At 39.3% G+C, this 16,267-nt stretch overlaps 1 protein-coding gene across 3 annotated transcripts in view; it reads right to left on the reverse strand.

Moving 5' to 3' along the window:
- Window positions 1-715: 715 nt before the first annotated feature.
- erap1b (endoplasmic reticulum aminopeptidase 1b) overlaps window positions 716-16,267 on the reverse strand; it is a 17,063-nt gene continuing 1,511 nt past the window's right edge. The window contains exons 4-22 of one of the 3 annotated variants that reach the window (XR_001310486.1): window positions 16,023-16,157; window positions 15,808-15,928; window positions 15,482-15,636; window positions 13,858-13,971; window positions 13,569-13,700; window positions 13,315-13,446; window positions 12,973-13,056; window positions 12,545-12,702; window positions 11,499-11,578; window positions 11,208-11,391; window positions 9,763-9,919; window positions 9,501-9,685; window positions 8,367-8,528; window positions 8,148-8,288; window positions 7,737-7,818; window positions 7,240-7,447; window positions 2,711-2,801; window positions 2,167-2,419; window positions 716-1,208 (exon numbers count right to left, since the gene is read on the reverse strand). Coding sequence is in view for 2 of the 3 variants with exons in the window: in XM_014011721.1 (XP_013867175.1) it covers window positions 7,277-7,447; window positions 7,737-7,818; window positions 8,148-8,288; window positions 8,367-8,528; window positions 9,501-9,685; window positions 9,763-9,919; window positions 11,208-11,391; window positions 11,499-11,578; window positions 12,545-12,702; window positions 12,973-13,056; window positions 13,315-13,446; window positions 13,569-13,700; window positions 13,858-13,971; window positions 15,482-15,636; window positions 15,808-15,928; window positions 16,023-16,157 (2,193 nt within the window). In the remaining variant the exon portion in view is untranslated. Of the gene's footprint in view, window positions 1,209-2,166; window positions 2,420-2,710; window positions 2,802-7,010; window positions 7,448-7,736; window positions 7,819-8,147; window positions 8,289-8,366; window positions 8,529-9,500; window positions 9,686-9,762; window positions 9,920-11,207; window positions 11,392-11,498; window positions 11,579-12,544; window positions 12,703-12,972; window positions 13,057-13,314; window positions 13,447-13,568; window positions 13,701-13,857; window positions 13,972-15,481; window positions 15,637-15,807; window positions 15,929-16,022; window positions 16,158-16,267 lie in introns of those variants that run through there. The other 2 variants (XM_014011723.1, XM_014011721.1) reach the window with 2 other exon arrangements.

Below are 16,267 nucleotides of genomic sequence, written 5' to 3' on the forward strand. Positions count from 1 at the left end.
ACATAGTCCCTCCAGAATGTCCAGGATCTTCCTCTGGGCCTCCTCCCAGTGGGACATGCCTGGAACACCTCACCAGGGAGGAGTCCAGGAGGCATCTTAACCAGATGCCCGAGCCACCTCAACTGACTCGCATCGACGTGGAGGAGCAGCGGCTCTACTCTGAGTCCCTCCCGGATGACTGAGCTTCTCTTACATGTTAATAGTGAGAATTTAAACATGAAGAAAAAAAAGGCATCTTCACTTTGTCAGTGTTGTACAACATACAAGCTAATTGCCAGCAAAGCTTGTCATGTTGCACAGAATAAACGTAGTTCAAACTGCATAAGACGTCAGTCTGTATAAAAAGCTCTAATCAACAGCGTTCTATATGAAAATATTCATTTTACTTTAGGAAAATGCAAAATTTGTGATTTCCTTATTTAACGACTACATCATCTAAAATACTGTAGCTCTTTTTTTCTAGCTTAGGTGAAACGGAAGTATTTTGCCTATTTGTTTATGGTCATAATTAAGGCATAAAATAGAAGGAAAAAAAAAGAGTTTGACCTCTTCAGATTTCCTGTGAAGAGCTGGCAGCGTTACATAACAGCGCTCTGCTCATCTGAATGGCTCACTGATCTTTTATTCTTGCAGCCGGACTTAACAAAGAAGCCAAACTAGGATTTGTTGTTCAAAAAAAAAAAAAAAAAAAAAAAAAAGAAAAGAAAAGAAAAATGAAAAACAAAACAAAACAAAACCAGGCTTTTGTCATAATGTGAACACTGTATTAAAATGAAGCAAACAAATCCAAACAATTCCAGTTTGATGGCACTAAGAACCCACTGCAAATTAATGCATTTTTTTCTTTAAAGGCTTTTCTAATATATTTATAAAACTGAAATCAATGGATGGGAAAATAACTGCGTTTTGACATGACATTTGTTTTAAACAGATGCTGCATAAATAAACAGAATTCACATAAAACTGAACTGAAATATAACAATAAAAAACAAGATCACACACAAAAAAAAACTATTAAACGTTGAAATCTTTTACATCCCAGATACGGCCTCACTTAGTGAGGYGGTGCACGACTGTCTATATCCTTAGGGCAGAGACTGGACCTGGGATGGTACCACGTCTGTGTGAGCCGGTGGAAGTGTTGCTGAATAATCAGGGAGGTTATATTCTGTGTAAGCAGGCGGGAGCTCGTCTGGCTTGAATCCCAGCTGAAATACACAGGAAGCATACGCAGAAAAACAGAGAATTAGATGTTTAACTTGGCTGCAAACATAACCAAGCATAATCCCATTTCTAAAAAAGTAGATTTTGGGGTAAAGTGTATGAATATTAACAGATTGTTGTGATCTTCAATCTTCAACAAAACACATAAAGTGTATGTTTTACTAATGAAACATAATAAACACTAACATTAATTTTGTAAAAAAAAATAAAAGGCAATTTTCAATAAAATGGAAATTAAATTGGGGGGGGGGGGTCAGTGGTGGGTCCGATGGATAGCCCTTTATCTGACCTTGACAACAAAAAAGATTTGAAGCTCCTATGTTGAATAGGTTTTGAGTTATAAGCAGTTTTGCATGTCCACACATCCCCTTTTTAGATGGAGCCCCCTCTTCAAATATGGGGTCTATCGTAAAACCGTTGGCTGGCGCAGTGTAGGTTACACATCTACATTCCTGACAAATTTCACGTTGATCGGTGCAGCTGTTTCTGTGCTATGGTTGACCAAAAATCTAGAAAAAGTAAAAAAATTAATTAATTAATAAAAAAAAAACAGTGTGAAAACAATTTGACCCCTGCTTTATGTGCAACAGTGATAATATTTAGTACAGAGCCCTGTCACTCCGAAACATCCCCTCCTTTCCCCCCCAAAATCCACAATTGCCTAGTTCAGGGCTATTCAACTAGCGGCCTGTGGGCCAAATTCAGACTGCGGGTGACTTTTGTCCGGCCCACCAATGAGATGAGAGGTCTGGACTGCTCAGTTCAGCTCTCCCAATTCAAATACGTAAAGACTTCCCTGAGAAAAAAAAATGTTTATTTTTTTTTATTTTTATTCTTTTTACACCAACTGTTTTAGAATTAGGGTCGTATTTGCGATGCAGCGTCTTCAGTGCCACTCCTGGAATACAAAATGAAAGCGTTTCAGAAAACCATCTGACCCACCTCATTATAGGAAGGCGGGGACTCCAAGTAGCCAGAAGTACTGTAGCGTGGCGGTGTTGGGGGGTCTTCACTGTCCTGCTGTGAAAGGCTCCTGGGGAAGGGGATGAAATAAATGGACCTGAGGTGACGCTCCTGTTCCCGGCGCTGCTGTGCCTGCCTCTGGATCTGCTCCTCTTGTCTTCGACCGCACGCTCTGAGCAAGCTGGTGCAGAACACGATGGCCAGACCGAAGCCCAGGAAGCCCAGGAAGACCCTTGGAGACAGAGCAGCTCGCCGTGAACAACTCAACCCCCGTCGTATGTTTACATTTCAACTGTTTCATTGTGAGATCGATTGAATGGAAACAATACGAGATTCAAATTCTCTAACAAAGCATTACGAATCAGGAAAACATGAATCAAATTTTCTGATAAGGCAGGAAAAGGTGCAGTTTATAGTCGAACTTCTTACACCAGAAAATAATAATTCTGATCTGTTTTGCTTGTACAGGAAAACCAACATAAAACAATAATAATTAACATATATAAAAATGAATGTGTCTTACTCTAGAAAAGGGAAGGAGGTAGTTAACATCATTTGATGGATGGACGGAGCACCTGATGAATCGAAATTCAGCCACAAACAACAGAAAGAATCTAAAAAAGAACGAGTTAAAACACTGAATATTAATTTCATCAGTTAAATACTTTCAGTATTTCTTAACCCATTTCTCCAACACTTCAAAAGAAAATTAATTAATTAAAAAAATTGTATCTACTGATAAAGGTTTTGTCCTGGACAGCCTAATGTAACCTTTACTGCCCGTCAATATTACATAAAGACATAGGTTCATCTTACAAGAAGCACCTTGTCCAAAGGTAACCTCATACAGTAGTTCAGTCTGTTCTGGTTGCTGAAATTACGCAAAAGTGGTCCACTGAGATAAGATACTGAGATAAAACTCGACAAGGAGGTCAGGGAGGTACTCTAAGAAGAAGAAAAAAAGTTCATTTAAAACCGTCTCAAGAGACGTTAAAACTATAAATGATGCCACGTGTGATTTTACGCGAAGTATAAATAATAACAGCAGATCATGAGACCTGAACTGATAACACGCATTGACCTTCCACTGAGATACAGTATTATTTTCCATAATCTTACAAGAATTTATATTTGATGTAAATTCTGTTTAAGTGATGCTCTGGTACAAAGAGACCACAAAACCCCTCCCATCAGAGCCTGAGCTTTACTTTATATTTATTCTTATTTTTTAGGAAACAAATGGAGGTGTAACACTTCATGTATATAATTTACAATCTACGCAGGATGCAATGTTACCAAAGTGAAAGTAAGGGAGAGATGTGAGCAGACAGGACGAAACAACCTTATCTGGTTGAGGAAAAAAGTGAAATCGAGGACAGGCCGAGAGCAATTAAACCCTAACGGTTTTTCGAGTTTCACCGTTTACAACTCAAAAGTGTCCAATGAAAACCTCACAGCCTCCAGTTTCTGTGGTCTGTGAATCTTTTACCTCAAACGGTGAAAATAAATAAATAAAACGGTGTTGTATAAACTTGGAAATACTCAGGTGATCAAGTTGTTTTTAGTTCATAAACAAATTATGGTTTTGAGGCAACTTTCTAGCTTCAGGAAAACAAAGTCAAGATGGCGGCACATTTAATAACTTTGTAAGCTTGTCAATAAAGTCTCTGTAAGGCTTTGATCAAAGTTAAATCATTACTTAACATTCACTAAAGATGGCAGAGGAGGTTTGTACTGTACAGGAGTTTAAAATGTCCTCATTGAGCATAACCAGTTCTTTAAGGTGTCCTAACTTAGTTTAGATTTTYATTTATTTTTTACTATTTAACCAAAATAGAAAGACACAACACAGAAAATTACAACAAGCAGCAGCTGAGGTCAAAACTCCCAGCACATGATCAGAGAGCTGATAGGAACAGGTCTGTAAATACTGACAGAACAAATAAACTCCCTGTATTTTGTCCCAGTTCACATTTCTGTCGTTCGGCCTTCGGAGACACACGGAAACGTTTCGTTAACAGACAGACAGACAGACGCGGTGAATTCAGTCTCTTACCTTCAGACGAGTAATGTCACTGCTCAGGTGTGGAGCTGAAAGGGCAAAATCACTGGAGCAGAGTGCAGGTTTTTATTGTAGGTGTGCTGAGGGGAGGGGGAGTGGTGTGTGTGTGTGTGTGTGTGTGTGTGTGTGTGTTCATGCATGGGAGTGAGGGCAAAGCTCTGAATCTTAATCCGCCACTAACACAATAAGAAGTAAAATTTTCAGGGTATATTTGGGATTGTTTCACACTTTATTGCTAAATATATAACCGTATGATCATGCACACAGTATGAGTTTATATTTAGTTAGATGGAGAGCGAGTTTTATTAGTTTGTGATCAAGCTAAGAAGAAAAATTTATGGCAGCGTTATAAGATTTAAAGAAACAGACACTTGTTTCCTGACTGGAAGTTTGCCTACTTAAAAAAAAAAAAGTTGATCAGCTCTAATTCAGTGCAAGAGGAATAAAATAAACACCTTATTTATTTTTAAATGTTGGGAATAATGCAAAAAATTTTTTTTTCAAAATGCCCCCCTCAACATCTCTACTAGAAGTCAGAATTGAAATTCCCGCTCTGCTGCTAAGTATAAAAGCCACACGTCCAACACAACATGAGGGATAATCTGAGCTAACAGAGCAGCTCACCTACAAATGAGCAACACGGGGTGTGCAAACGTGCACGTCAGAGCTCTAATAATTATAAAATGATCCAGGAAATCCAGTCTCTCCCAAAGGAAAAATCAGCTGTTCTGCTGAYTGGAAGAATAAGGATACAAAGGTTACATTGGTATCCTGTACCTGACACAAAGAGAGTGTGTAATGATTAAATATTAGCACAGGAACACAGAGAAGCAAGAGAAATGTTAAATAAAACAACTTTATTTGTCTTGTATTCTTAGTAGAAACTCATTTTCCTGATCATTTAACCAAACTGAATCAGCAGCTTCATACTGCAGAGGGTTTTTTGTGTGTGTGATATTCTCCTGGTTCCAAATCCCTAATGCAAAAGTGTTGCAGTATAAAAATCTACAATAAGAGAATTTGCCAGAGCTGCCATAAATAAGAGGATTGAATTATTTTATTTGTCAATCTTAGTCTGAACAATAACTTAGTTTGGTTTACCTGTTACTAATCCTATATCATCTCCTAAAGCAACACCATGCAGCACCTGCTTTATGTACTCTATTGCTGACACTGCAAAACAACTAAATTCCCAAGACCAATGTGTTTTTTTTTTTTTTTTGCTACCTGCATTGCTTATCCAGTAATTTTCTTGGATTAATGTTGTTTCTGATTTTCCCACGTTTATCTTTTTTTTTTTTCTCAGAAGCCCAAAAGCTCATTCTAGGTTTTTGCTATACATCAAAAAAAAAATAATGCTGCATCTTGTTTTCACTGTTGGTAAAAAAAAAAAAAAAAAATTCCAGTAGTAAAATATTCTGAAACAGAGTGCACATCGCTGTTAGATTTATAACACTACAGTATTTATAGTCTGTTGTTACTTCCCTCTGTAAAAATGCAGAAAATCCAAATGACAAAACTCCCATACCTATCCACTTCATAACAAACAACACGCATTTCCTCAAACACACCATCACCCAAAAACAATAATATCCAGGTAATCCAGGAAATATCCAGGTGGATCAAAAAGAAAAAAAAATAAGTAGGTCCTCTGGATGGGTTCTTTAGTGAAACGTTTCGTCTCTCCTCCAAGAGACTTCTTCAGTCTGATGAGTTTCAGGTGAACTCAGCCTTATAAGCACTGCCTCCACATGGTGGACAAACAGGTTAGTCATATGCAAAAGAGGACCATCGCCTAACAATAGGCTTGATTAGCTCTATTGTTCATAGAGGGTCATGTGCCCCTTCACCTGACTTATTGGTTTGGATGCTTCGGCTGTGGTTCTTTGGTGTCGTGCTATGTGTATGTAGTGAGTGCAAGCGGGGTTCAACGTCCCCTTGTTTTTGTCTCTCTTTCCCTCTTTGTGTTGGTATCATTGGGGCCCTGATTCACATCTTTTGCTCACAGGGGGCGGAGTCATACTTGCAATGACAGCATTGTAGGAGGAGGACAACTGGACACGAAGGCCTCCACCTCTGTTTAATGGTGGATGGTTTTTCTTCACAAAGATGGCTTCCTTTAATCCTCTCTCAAATCATCAWTCTTCTCTATCAAGGATGAGAACACCTTCATCCCTGAAAGAGTGACCGCTGGCCTGTAGATGAGTGTAAACTGCAGAGCCCTGACCTGATGATGTAGATCGTCTGTGCTGGCTCATTCCTTTGAACAGTGGCTGTTTTGTTTCCCCAATGTATAACTGATCACAGTCCTCCTGACACTTAACAGCATATACTGTATTATTCTGTTTTTGCCGGGGAACTGCATCTTTGGGGTGAACTAATCTTTGTCGTAACGTGTTTTGGGGTTTGAAAKCCACTGGGACGTTATGTTTAGAGAATAAACGTCTCAGTTTCTCTGAAACTCCCACCACATACGGAATGACGACTGGTTTGGGTCTGGGTTTAGGGTCTTCATTTTTCATTTTCACCACAAGTATCCAGGTGGAAACAACATACCAAGAAAACATTTTGGGAGGAACAAATTTAAACAGCGCACCCTCTAAAGTTCCATTTTCAATAACTTTTATCATCTTTTTTTTCTTCATAGTTTTTGATTTGTTTAGAGAAGTGTGAAAAAAGATTTACAGTTTTAAACATAGCAGACCAAAAAAAAAAAAAAAACAACCTACATTTAAAATAAGCCATAATTTCACAGCTCTGATTGTTGTTGACAAACATAAACTTATTTAATCTGACTTCTGCTTCTATTCAGTTCTAAGCTGGGGAGAATTCCAGTGTTTGGCTCAGTTCTGTCAGTTCTGAAGCTCTGGCTCTCAGGAACCAGAATACAGAAGAACTTATGTCAGAGGGGCTGACGGGGTGGGGGTGGGGAGAATAAACTGAAACCAAACAAACCAAGTCGTTTTAAGTGATGCGCTCAGATCCAGCACCTGACTGAAGTGGGKCGAGAGTTTCCTTCTGGAGGGGCTATAAGTCCTCGTGAGTCGTTCTGTGTCTGCGTTTGTTCAGCCAAGCCTCCARCAGAGGAAGGTGGCTGTCCATCCAGCGGATGTTATCCTCGATGGTTTCGTAGGTCTGCTGGATGCACCTCATCTTTGAGCCGGTCTCTTCAGTCAGAGCATCGAAGAAGCTCCGAATCTGAGCGAAGGAAAGGGTTAGGGTTAAAACCACAGGAAATGCAGAAGCAACATTTATTCTCTAATGAACGAAAGATAAAAATTTGCAGAATCGGAACATAAAGTACAGTACAAATTTAATTAAATAAAAAAACGGTGAACTTCCCTGCTAAAGTTTCCAAAAGCCAGAGAGTTTGCTGTACGATAGCTCAGTGGTTCTTGTAAAGATCTCTAAATGTTCCTGTTTTCATTAGGTTACTTATAAATATATTCTTAGAAAGTAGCAGAAGCTCTAAAAAGGGATCACTCGCCTCATTCAGCATCTCTCTGGTGGAGTACTGGTTGGTCACACCAGTCACCATGTAGGACACAATGTTGGAGCCGAGGTCAAACCTGTTGCATCAACATAACAGTGTGTTGGTTTACATTCCTACTTTAAACAACCTGTATGGAAAACAGTCCGTCAGCAAACATACAGATACATACAGACAGGAACTAACTGGATCTCAAGGTGTAAAACTGTGTAACGAGCCACATTTTAGTGTAAACATCAAGCTTTAAATACAAATCAGTCTGTAAAATTCACATTCTGACACATTTGTACACGTTTTTAAATCTCTTCGTGTCACATATATTACAGTAAAATCACATCTCAGGGGTAAATATCGTTCTGGAACAAAGTCTGATCAGATAAGCGTTATGTTGTGTGAAAGTTGACTGACTTCTTGATCATGGTGACCCAGTTGGCTCGGAGGAAGTCCCAGGCCAGTTTGTAGCCACGAGGGTTCTTGGCTACAGACACGACCACGTCAGGGAGGTCCTGAGTCTTCATCACTTCACCGTTAAGACTCTGCTCCATTATCCTGAAAACAGAAAGCCATAAAAAAAAGGCTGAGCAAGTGACATTTTCTCCTTTTTAACTAGGATTAGCTGGTGCTCACCACATCAGCTTGTCCTGCAGCGGGGTGACGGTCATGGCTRTCTTCATGCGGCTCTTGACGGACATCTGCATTGAGCTGCGGTACTTCTCAAACAGGAAGTCCCATCCTTCTGGTGTGYGGGCTCCGATCACAAACACAGCCATTGTGATATCCACAGGGAGGCTGAAAAAAACCCCATCTCAGTTTCAGAGAACCAGGATTCCCACACCTTGGTCAACATCAAATTCAAGGACCTTTCAAGGACTTTCCAGTACCAATTTCCTCAAATTTAAAAACCACACAAAATGGCAATTACCTGCTGCTACTGCAGAATGTTACCAATAAACAGGTTTAATATGTAAATTCAATGAAAAACTGAACAACATAGAAGTTGCTGAGTCAGAATCAATAAAAGAAAGAGGATTAAATGTTTACCCTACATTCATATCTACAATACACGGACATGTAATTATGTCCTGGGAGKTTSRGCAGCTCAGTTTGGGAGGAGGGGATGTGAACATGTCCAGACACTCAGTGAGGACAGAAGCTGTGGTGCTCTCACCTGGGCTCAGAAAGAACGACCCGCCCTACTCTGTATGGAAATCCAGCGGTGACAAATACACGTGACATTACGTGCAGTGCACAAACAACACATTGACACGTTGATAACACGTAGTTGATGCGTCAAATACGTGTGAAATTTTGACGCGTCAAACTAACGCGTAATGTCACGCGTATTTGTCACCGCTGGCTTTCCATACATAACTCTGCTCAGATTGGGTAAAACTATGACTATGGCTCACGTTATTTGTTGAAAACCACGTCAGTTTACTGTAATCCTGAGATATCCACCGCATCAAATGTAGGTTTTTAAAATTTTATTTTATGTTTTATTTTTACATATGACGGAAATCAGTCATGTGAATAGAGAACTTCAATCTCCAAAAAACATTCAAGGACTTTCAAGGACAAGTGTAATTTTTGGCTGTTTTCACAAACTCTCCAGGGCACTGAAATCATTTTTTTTTTCAAATTCACAAATTTTCAAGGATTTCAAGGACCCGTGGGAACCCTGGAGAACATAAGCTAAAAAAAAAGCTAAATCTTTGCCTATAAATGCTAAAAGTAAGAGCGGTTAAGACTGTGACCTCTGACCTCATGGTGCCGTCAGAATCTTTCCACTGGTTAAACAGCTGAGTGGCTTTCTTCAAACAGGGAGGGTAGTTTCTGATGCAGGCGAACAGCAGCAGGTAACTCCTCAACACCCGCTGAGACACGGAACCAGAGTCGCTCCACTCCTGCTGATCGATCAGATCCCGGAACAGATCCACGATGTAACCCTGAAAACACAAGCAGCCAGGGAAGTTTGGAATTTAGGACTCCGATGCATTCATTTTGTCATGAACGTCGTCTTTACTTTCATTCGGTTCTCCAGCTCAGGCATGTCTCTCTTCTCCATCAGCTTGTAAAGAGGAACGAGTTCTCCGAAGCCCTGAGTCACAGCCATGATCTCAGTCTCTCTGGACAGGTAGAGGGACAGCTCCAGGGCCGTATCCAACCTCACCTTCCCAACACTGCAGCACAGAGAACACACATCAGATCACAGTCACCCAGGACTAGAACCAGTCCTGAGGTCAAAAACCATAACCAGATTTAAAACTAAGGCTGGCAACAATCTAAAGTTGTTTAATTTCTAGAGAAACTGCATTTTTGCAGAAAATGCATCATGAATAGAATAGAATAGAATAGATGCTGAGGGGAAATTCAGGTGTCACAGTAGCATCAGTACAGAGTTTCACACACTAGTTTACAAACTATAGAAAATGCACGAAAAACAAAATTACCACTAACTAGCAATGATACGACTACTGATAATAAAATATAATATAAAAGATTGTATTTTATTATTATTAGTAGTAGTATCATTGCTAGTTAGTAGAATGTTGAAGAATRAAGGCTACGTTCAAACTGCAGGCAAACATGAATGATATCGCATTTTTTCCTGGCAGTCTGAACATGACAAATCTGAATTTATTTTTCAAATCCAACCCAGACCTTTTCAGTAGTACGAAATTGGATACATATCTGATGTTTGTCAAAATAACAGTGTGAACACTTGTGTAGCACTTCATCTGACTTTGAGGAAAGGATCGATTCAAGTGTGAAATTATTGGTACCAACCTGGTGCAGTTTAAATCTGGTAACTCCATGTTTTCGGCTACAGAACAGTACAGTTACTTCATCTGTTTTTCTTTTAATTTTCCATTTCCTGRATGACCGATAATCCACAAAAATGTATGATTGTAATGTCGGTCTCGGATGGATACTAAAGTTTGCTGGATCGATACTTTACTTCCAGCTCGTCGTTCCCAATCCAAAAATAAAAAGCTGCACTGGAGCAGTCGGCCGGTGGCAGGATCAAATGTAAACACAGAACTAAAYGAGCACATCAGCTAATTATTTTATTGGCCTGATTGTACAACAACTTCAGAATCCACATGCTAACATGTAATACCCATATTTACTTCCTTAAACTCTGCGTGCTAAATGTGATGTCACAGAAAAGGTTAAAACTGAATTGTTCAAGAACACTTGATTAAAAACCAACTGAAGCAGAACACTTCTGTACAAAAGCTAAAGGAGCAAAACAGCAGCTAAAAGCAAAAAGTAGCAAAATGCTAGATAAAAATCAGCAAAAGGTTAGCTTTTAAATTAGGTTATGTTTTGAAAATAAGCACAAACTATAGCAAAGCAGTTGAACTGCAAAAATAAAACGTATAAAAAGAAAAACCAGCAGAGTGAATGCTGAATCAGCACAAACACAACAACATCAGAGCTAAACTCTTCTAGTGAGGAACTGACCCGACCAGCTGGAAGACGTTCTGGATGAGGCTGGCTCTGTCATTACCAGACAGAGCCGTGTGGTTGTGATGCAGCAGTTTAATGATAGAATCCCAGCCCTGGCCTGCATAGTGCACCATGTAGTAACCACTCATGTTTACATTAAACTTCAGCCAGTCCACCTCCTCTGGCAGGTACAGGACATCTGATTGGCAGGGAATACAAACAAGCTTTAATGTGAGAAGAATGGGCAGAATGTGTTTGATGTCTGTGAATACAGAAGAAATTAATGAGCCTGAGAGAAATTCTCACCAGTTTTTGTTTTGAGGAGGAAACGGTGGACGGTGTTGGATGCACTGGTCTGGTATGTCAGTGGGATCTGCCACAGGAATCTAGAAACACATAAATCAACAAGTGATGAAACGCTGTGAAAGACAAGAATTCTGGTCTGAGCTAATAAAGAATGTGGAGGATCTGAAAAAAATGGTTTTTGTGAAGTTCTGTTAAAAAAAATTATTTTAGAGGAAACAGTTTCAAAAGTTCACAAAATAAGTAAAGTACGGAGTCTATAAGGGTACATGGGAAAAAACTAAATAAAATGATCCTGCAAAAGCTTTTCATAATCCTGCAAAGGTTTCTCAGGAGCCTGCAAAGGTTTCTCATGATCCTGCAAAGGTTTCTCGTGATCCAGCAAAGGTTTCTCATGATCCTGCAAAGGTTTCTCATGATCTTGCAAAAGTTTCTCAGGATCTTGCAAAAGTTTCTCATGATCCTGCAAAGGTGTCTCATGATCCTGCAAAGGTGTCTCATGATCCTGCAAAGGTGTCTCAGATCCTGCAAAGGTTTCTCATGATCCTGCAAAGGTTACTCAGATCCTGCAAAGGTTTCTCATGATCCTGCAAAGGTTTCTCGTGATCCAGCAAAGGTTTCTCATGATCCTGCAAAGGTTTCTCAGATCCTGCAAAGGTTTCTCATGATCCTGCAAAGGTTTCTCAGATCCTGCAAAGGTTTCTCATGATCCTGCAAAGGTTTCTCAGGGTCTTGCAAAGGTTTCTCAGATCCTGCAAATGTTTTTCATGATCCTGCAAAGGTTTCTCAGGATCCTGCAAAAGTTTCTCAGGATCCTGCAAAAGTTTCACAGGATCCTGCAAACCTTTCACAGGATCCTCCTGCATAGATTTCTCAAGGGAATTCTGCAAAAGTGTCTCAGGATCCTGAGAACTTTTGCAGAATCTTGTTATATATGTCAGGGTGTTGTTATTGTTGTTTTMTTTTCTTTCCCATATGTCCCTTTCCAGGCTCCGTAATAAAGAAAGGTGAGCTTCTTCTGCCCAAATGATTTCTGCTTTACTTCTCACCCTTCAGTAAGGGAGGGGTCKTCGGCCCTCAGGAAACGCTCCTGACTGAGCCTGACCTCCCGACCTCTGACCTCCACAGTGACCAGCGGGAAGCCCTCCTGCAGCGTCCAGGTGTCCATGATGGTCTTGACGTCCAGCTCATCACCAGAGTACCACTTCTGAACCAAATCACACATTCAGATATACAAATGGGTTTTAGTCAGGACCTGTTTTTTGTTTTGTTTGTGACATTTGTACAACGTGACATGCAAATAACACAAAAAAATCTTCAATCAAATTTTTTAACTACGAGTCTTGTAATTTAATCAAAATACCAAAATCATTTCTACTAAAAGAAATGTTATTCTTATATTTTAATGTGATTAATTGGACGTTTTGATTTCTTTTTGGTCAAATTGTTTTTTCCCCAAACATGCAGGAAAACTCACAGTGGTTCCAGACTGAAGTTTACGTTTGGAGCAAAATTCCACGTGTTTCATTCGACCTTCATCCAAATCATCAGAGCTGCAGATCTGTAGGCATCAAATGCAAAATAATAATAAAACATATAATAACTAAAGAYAAACCTAAACTACAATATGTCCTCAGTAACACAGCAGGATGTCATAAAAACTACATCACTCATCCTGCACGACCACATGAGCAGGATWACACTGTCTTTCAGAAATCAACCCTGCTCTTCATCATAAAACAGATTTTGTAAATTTGACCGGTTTAGGAAGATCATGTCCACGTGCAGAGTAAGAAACTGGGAGACACTCATCACTCACATCAGTCAGGCTCTCCCACAGGTGGCTGTTCACTGTGTTCTGGTAGCTGTAGCGCTTCAGGTATCGGATGATGCCGATCTCAAAGGCCTCAGGAGTGAGGAAGTCCCGAAGCATGTTCAGGATGCACGCTCCCTTAAAAAATAAATAAACAAACAAACAAATAAATAAATAAATAAATAAATAAATAAATAAATCCACATATTCATTCAAATTAAACCATCAATCATCCAAATCTTCTACGAAGTGATGCTGACCTTGTCGTATGACACGTCGTCGAACATCTCCTGGATCTGTGTGGGGTTTTCCACCGGGGTGGAGACCGGGTGGGATGAGCTGAGAGAATCGACCTCCATAGCCTCGAAACATTTGCCCAAGAAGAAGTCATCCTGAGAGAGACAGTTGTTTTTAGGTGCCTCTAGTCTGAAAACAACATGCTTTCTGTATTGTATTTCATCCCCTATGATTAAAACACATTTCCTCCATTTTCTGCAAGYAATATGAAAGTTCTGAATTAATTTGGAAAGGAAAGTAACCCGCTCTCACCACATGCAGCTCAGGGTACGTCAGGTCAAGGGAAATAAACTCCATAAACTTGGCAAAACCCTCGTTGAGCCACAAGTCGTTCCACCACTCCATCGTCACCAGGTTTCCAAACCACTGAAAACACACGAAAACGGTATGTGAACAAAAATATGCATCCTCGCTTTTAGGGATTCAATTTGTACCAGTGCCGGATCTAGGATTTTTCTGAGTAAGGGGCCATCAAGGGGCCACAATATTCATAGAGGGGCTAAAGTCTTTGTTCAACATCCTTTTACACAAATCCCCAGTTTTGATAAAGTGTATACATTTAACCAGTCATACATGTTCAAACACTTGTWATGTAATGTATATATTTTTAAAAAAGGCTACCACTTTACAATAAGGCTCCCATTATAGATGGCTTTTAAAGGGTTCATAGATAGGTTATTAATTMATCTGTAAACACTTTATAAATTATTAATAAGTGTTTATTATGCATTAATTCAGGTTCAAAAACTAAACTGTCTGGTTTCTTTCCAAATACTGAGCCAAATCTGTTCGGGTATTAAACATTTCAGATTAGTTTACAATGTAAGCACAGGAAACACATACTTTAACATATAATATTGTACTGTATTACTGCATTATAAATATCCACAAATATTAAAGGAATCCTTATTGTAAAGTGTAAAACTGTACATTATTTTGGATGGGGTGGGATTATTTGGTACAATAACATGACATTGATTTTTTTTTACTTTTCTGATACATCAACATTGTTGACAGTTACATGTTTGAACAATAATTTCAAATATTGATAATCAACACAAAGCTTTAAAAATGGTGATTTTTCACATTAAATACTAAGTTTTGGCATTTATAAATGTTTATGTGTCATTAATAAATAGTGTACTGTATTACACTTTACAATAAGTCTCCCTTTGACAGTGGTGATTATTTATAATGCAGTAATATAGTACAATATTAATAAATTAAAATATGTGTTTCTTATTGTTATTGTACTTACAATGTAGTAACCTCTGAAATGTTTAATATACCTTTAGATGTAACATGTACGTGAACAGATTTGTCTCATTTGGTAAGAAACTGAACAGTTTTGTCTCTTTCTCGTCTTAATTATTGCATAATAAACATTTATTAATGATTTATAAAGTGTAAACTTTACAGATTAATTAATAACCTATCTATAAACTCTTTATAAGTCATCTATAAGGGAAGCCTTATTGTAAAGTTGTACCCAAAATGGCTTGCACAGTAAATTCTCCTCACCAGTTTTTCATACATTTTACTTTACACAGATAAAATATTCTCAAACACAAAACATGTGAGAAAATCCATCCATCATTTGTCAGTGGAAAGACTTTTTTTGCAGGATTGTTTGAATTTTCTAAAGAAAATAAGAATTCTGTAAGTTTGATTCATTCTGGACTTTACTATTTGACTCATCAGTGCAACTAGTGTTTGAACATGGAACTGCATCCACCATCATTCCCAGGTAAAGGACAGAWGAGTGACAGGACAGGGGCACTTCAGGGGGCCAATCAGATTTCAGCTGGGGCCAATGCCCCTGTGACCCCCGCCCCTAGAACCGCCCCTGATTTGTACACAATATATTTTCAGCCACCTGGTGAGCGAGCTCGTGAGCGATGACCTTAGTGATGGCCAGTTTGTCGGAGGCAGAGGACTTGTCGGGGTCAAAGAGGAGGGCGGTCTCTCTGTAGGTGGTCAGACCCCAGTTCTCCATCGCACCAGACTGGAAGTCGGGGATGGCTGCCAGGTCTGCAACACAAAGGGGAGAACATGAAGCAGCTGGTCCTCTGAAACAAATTCCTTCATTTAGTTACTAATTAATCAGAAAAAAATGTATATAAATCGACAAAAATGTTGTATTGTAGCTGCGGCTGCTTTAGTTCTCAAAAGCGCCATATAATAAAATGCATCTCTGCCAACCCTGTTTGGGAAGCGGGTAAGGGATATCAAAATAATCATCATAGAAGTCCAACAACTTGACTGCAGCATCCAAAGCAAAGGCCGTCTGGTTGATCTTCTCAGGCACTGAATAAATGGAGATCTGATGGGAGCCAAAAGTAGAAACATGAAAACTTCTATCAGATTTACAGAACAGTACAAACCTGCCTCATCCAGATTAACTACTTGCACCTCACCTCAACTCCGTGCTGCGTGGTCCTGCTCACAGACAGGAAGTCTGACACGATGTAGGCCACCAGGTAAGTGCTCATTTTTACGGTCGTGTCAAAGTGATCCTCGAGTAAACCGTCGGGCAGATCCACTGTTTTAACCTAGAAAACACAGGAAGTTACCTCACACAGCCCTTTCTTTTAAAGGGGCAATATTATGTGTTTCTCAGTCATATATCACCTTTAGCTGTTATTAAAATGCTGTTTTTATG

This window comes from Austrofundulus limnaeus, unplaced genomic scaffold (genome assembly GCF_001266775.1).
Source record: "Austrofundulus limnaeus strain Quisiro unplaced genomic scaffold, Austrofundulus_limnaeus-1.0 Scaffold84, whole genome shotgun sequence".
Classification (NCBI taxonomy): Eukaryota; Metazoa; Chordata; class Actinopteri; order Cyprinodontiformes; family Rivulidae; genus Austrofundulus; species Austrofundulus limnaeus.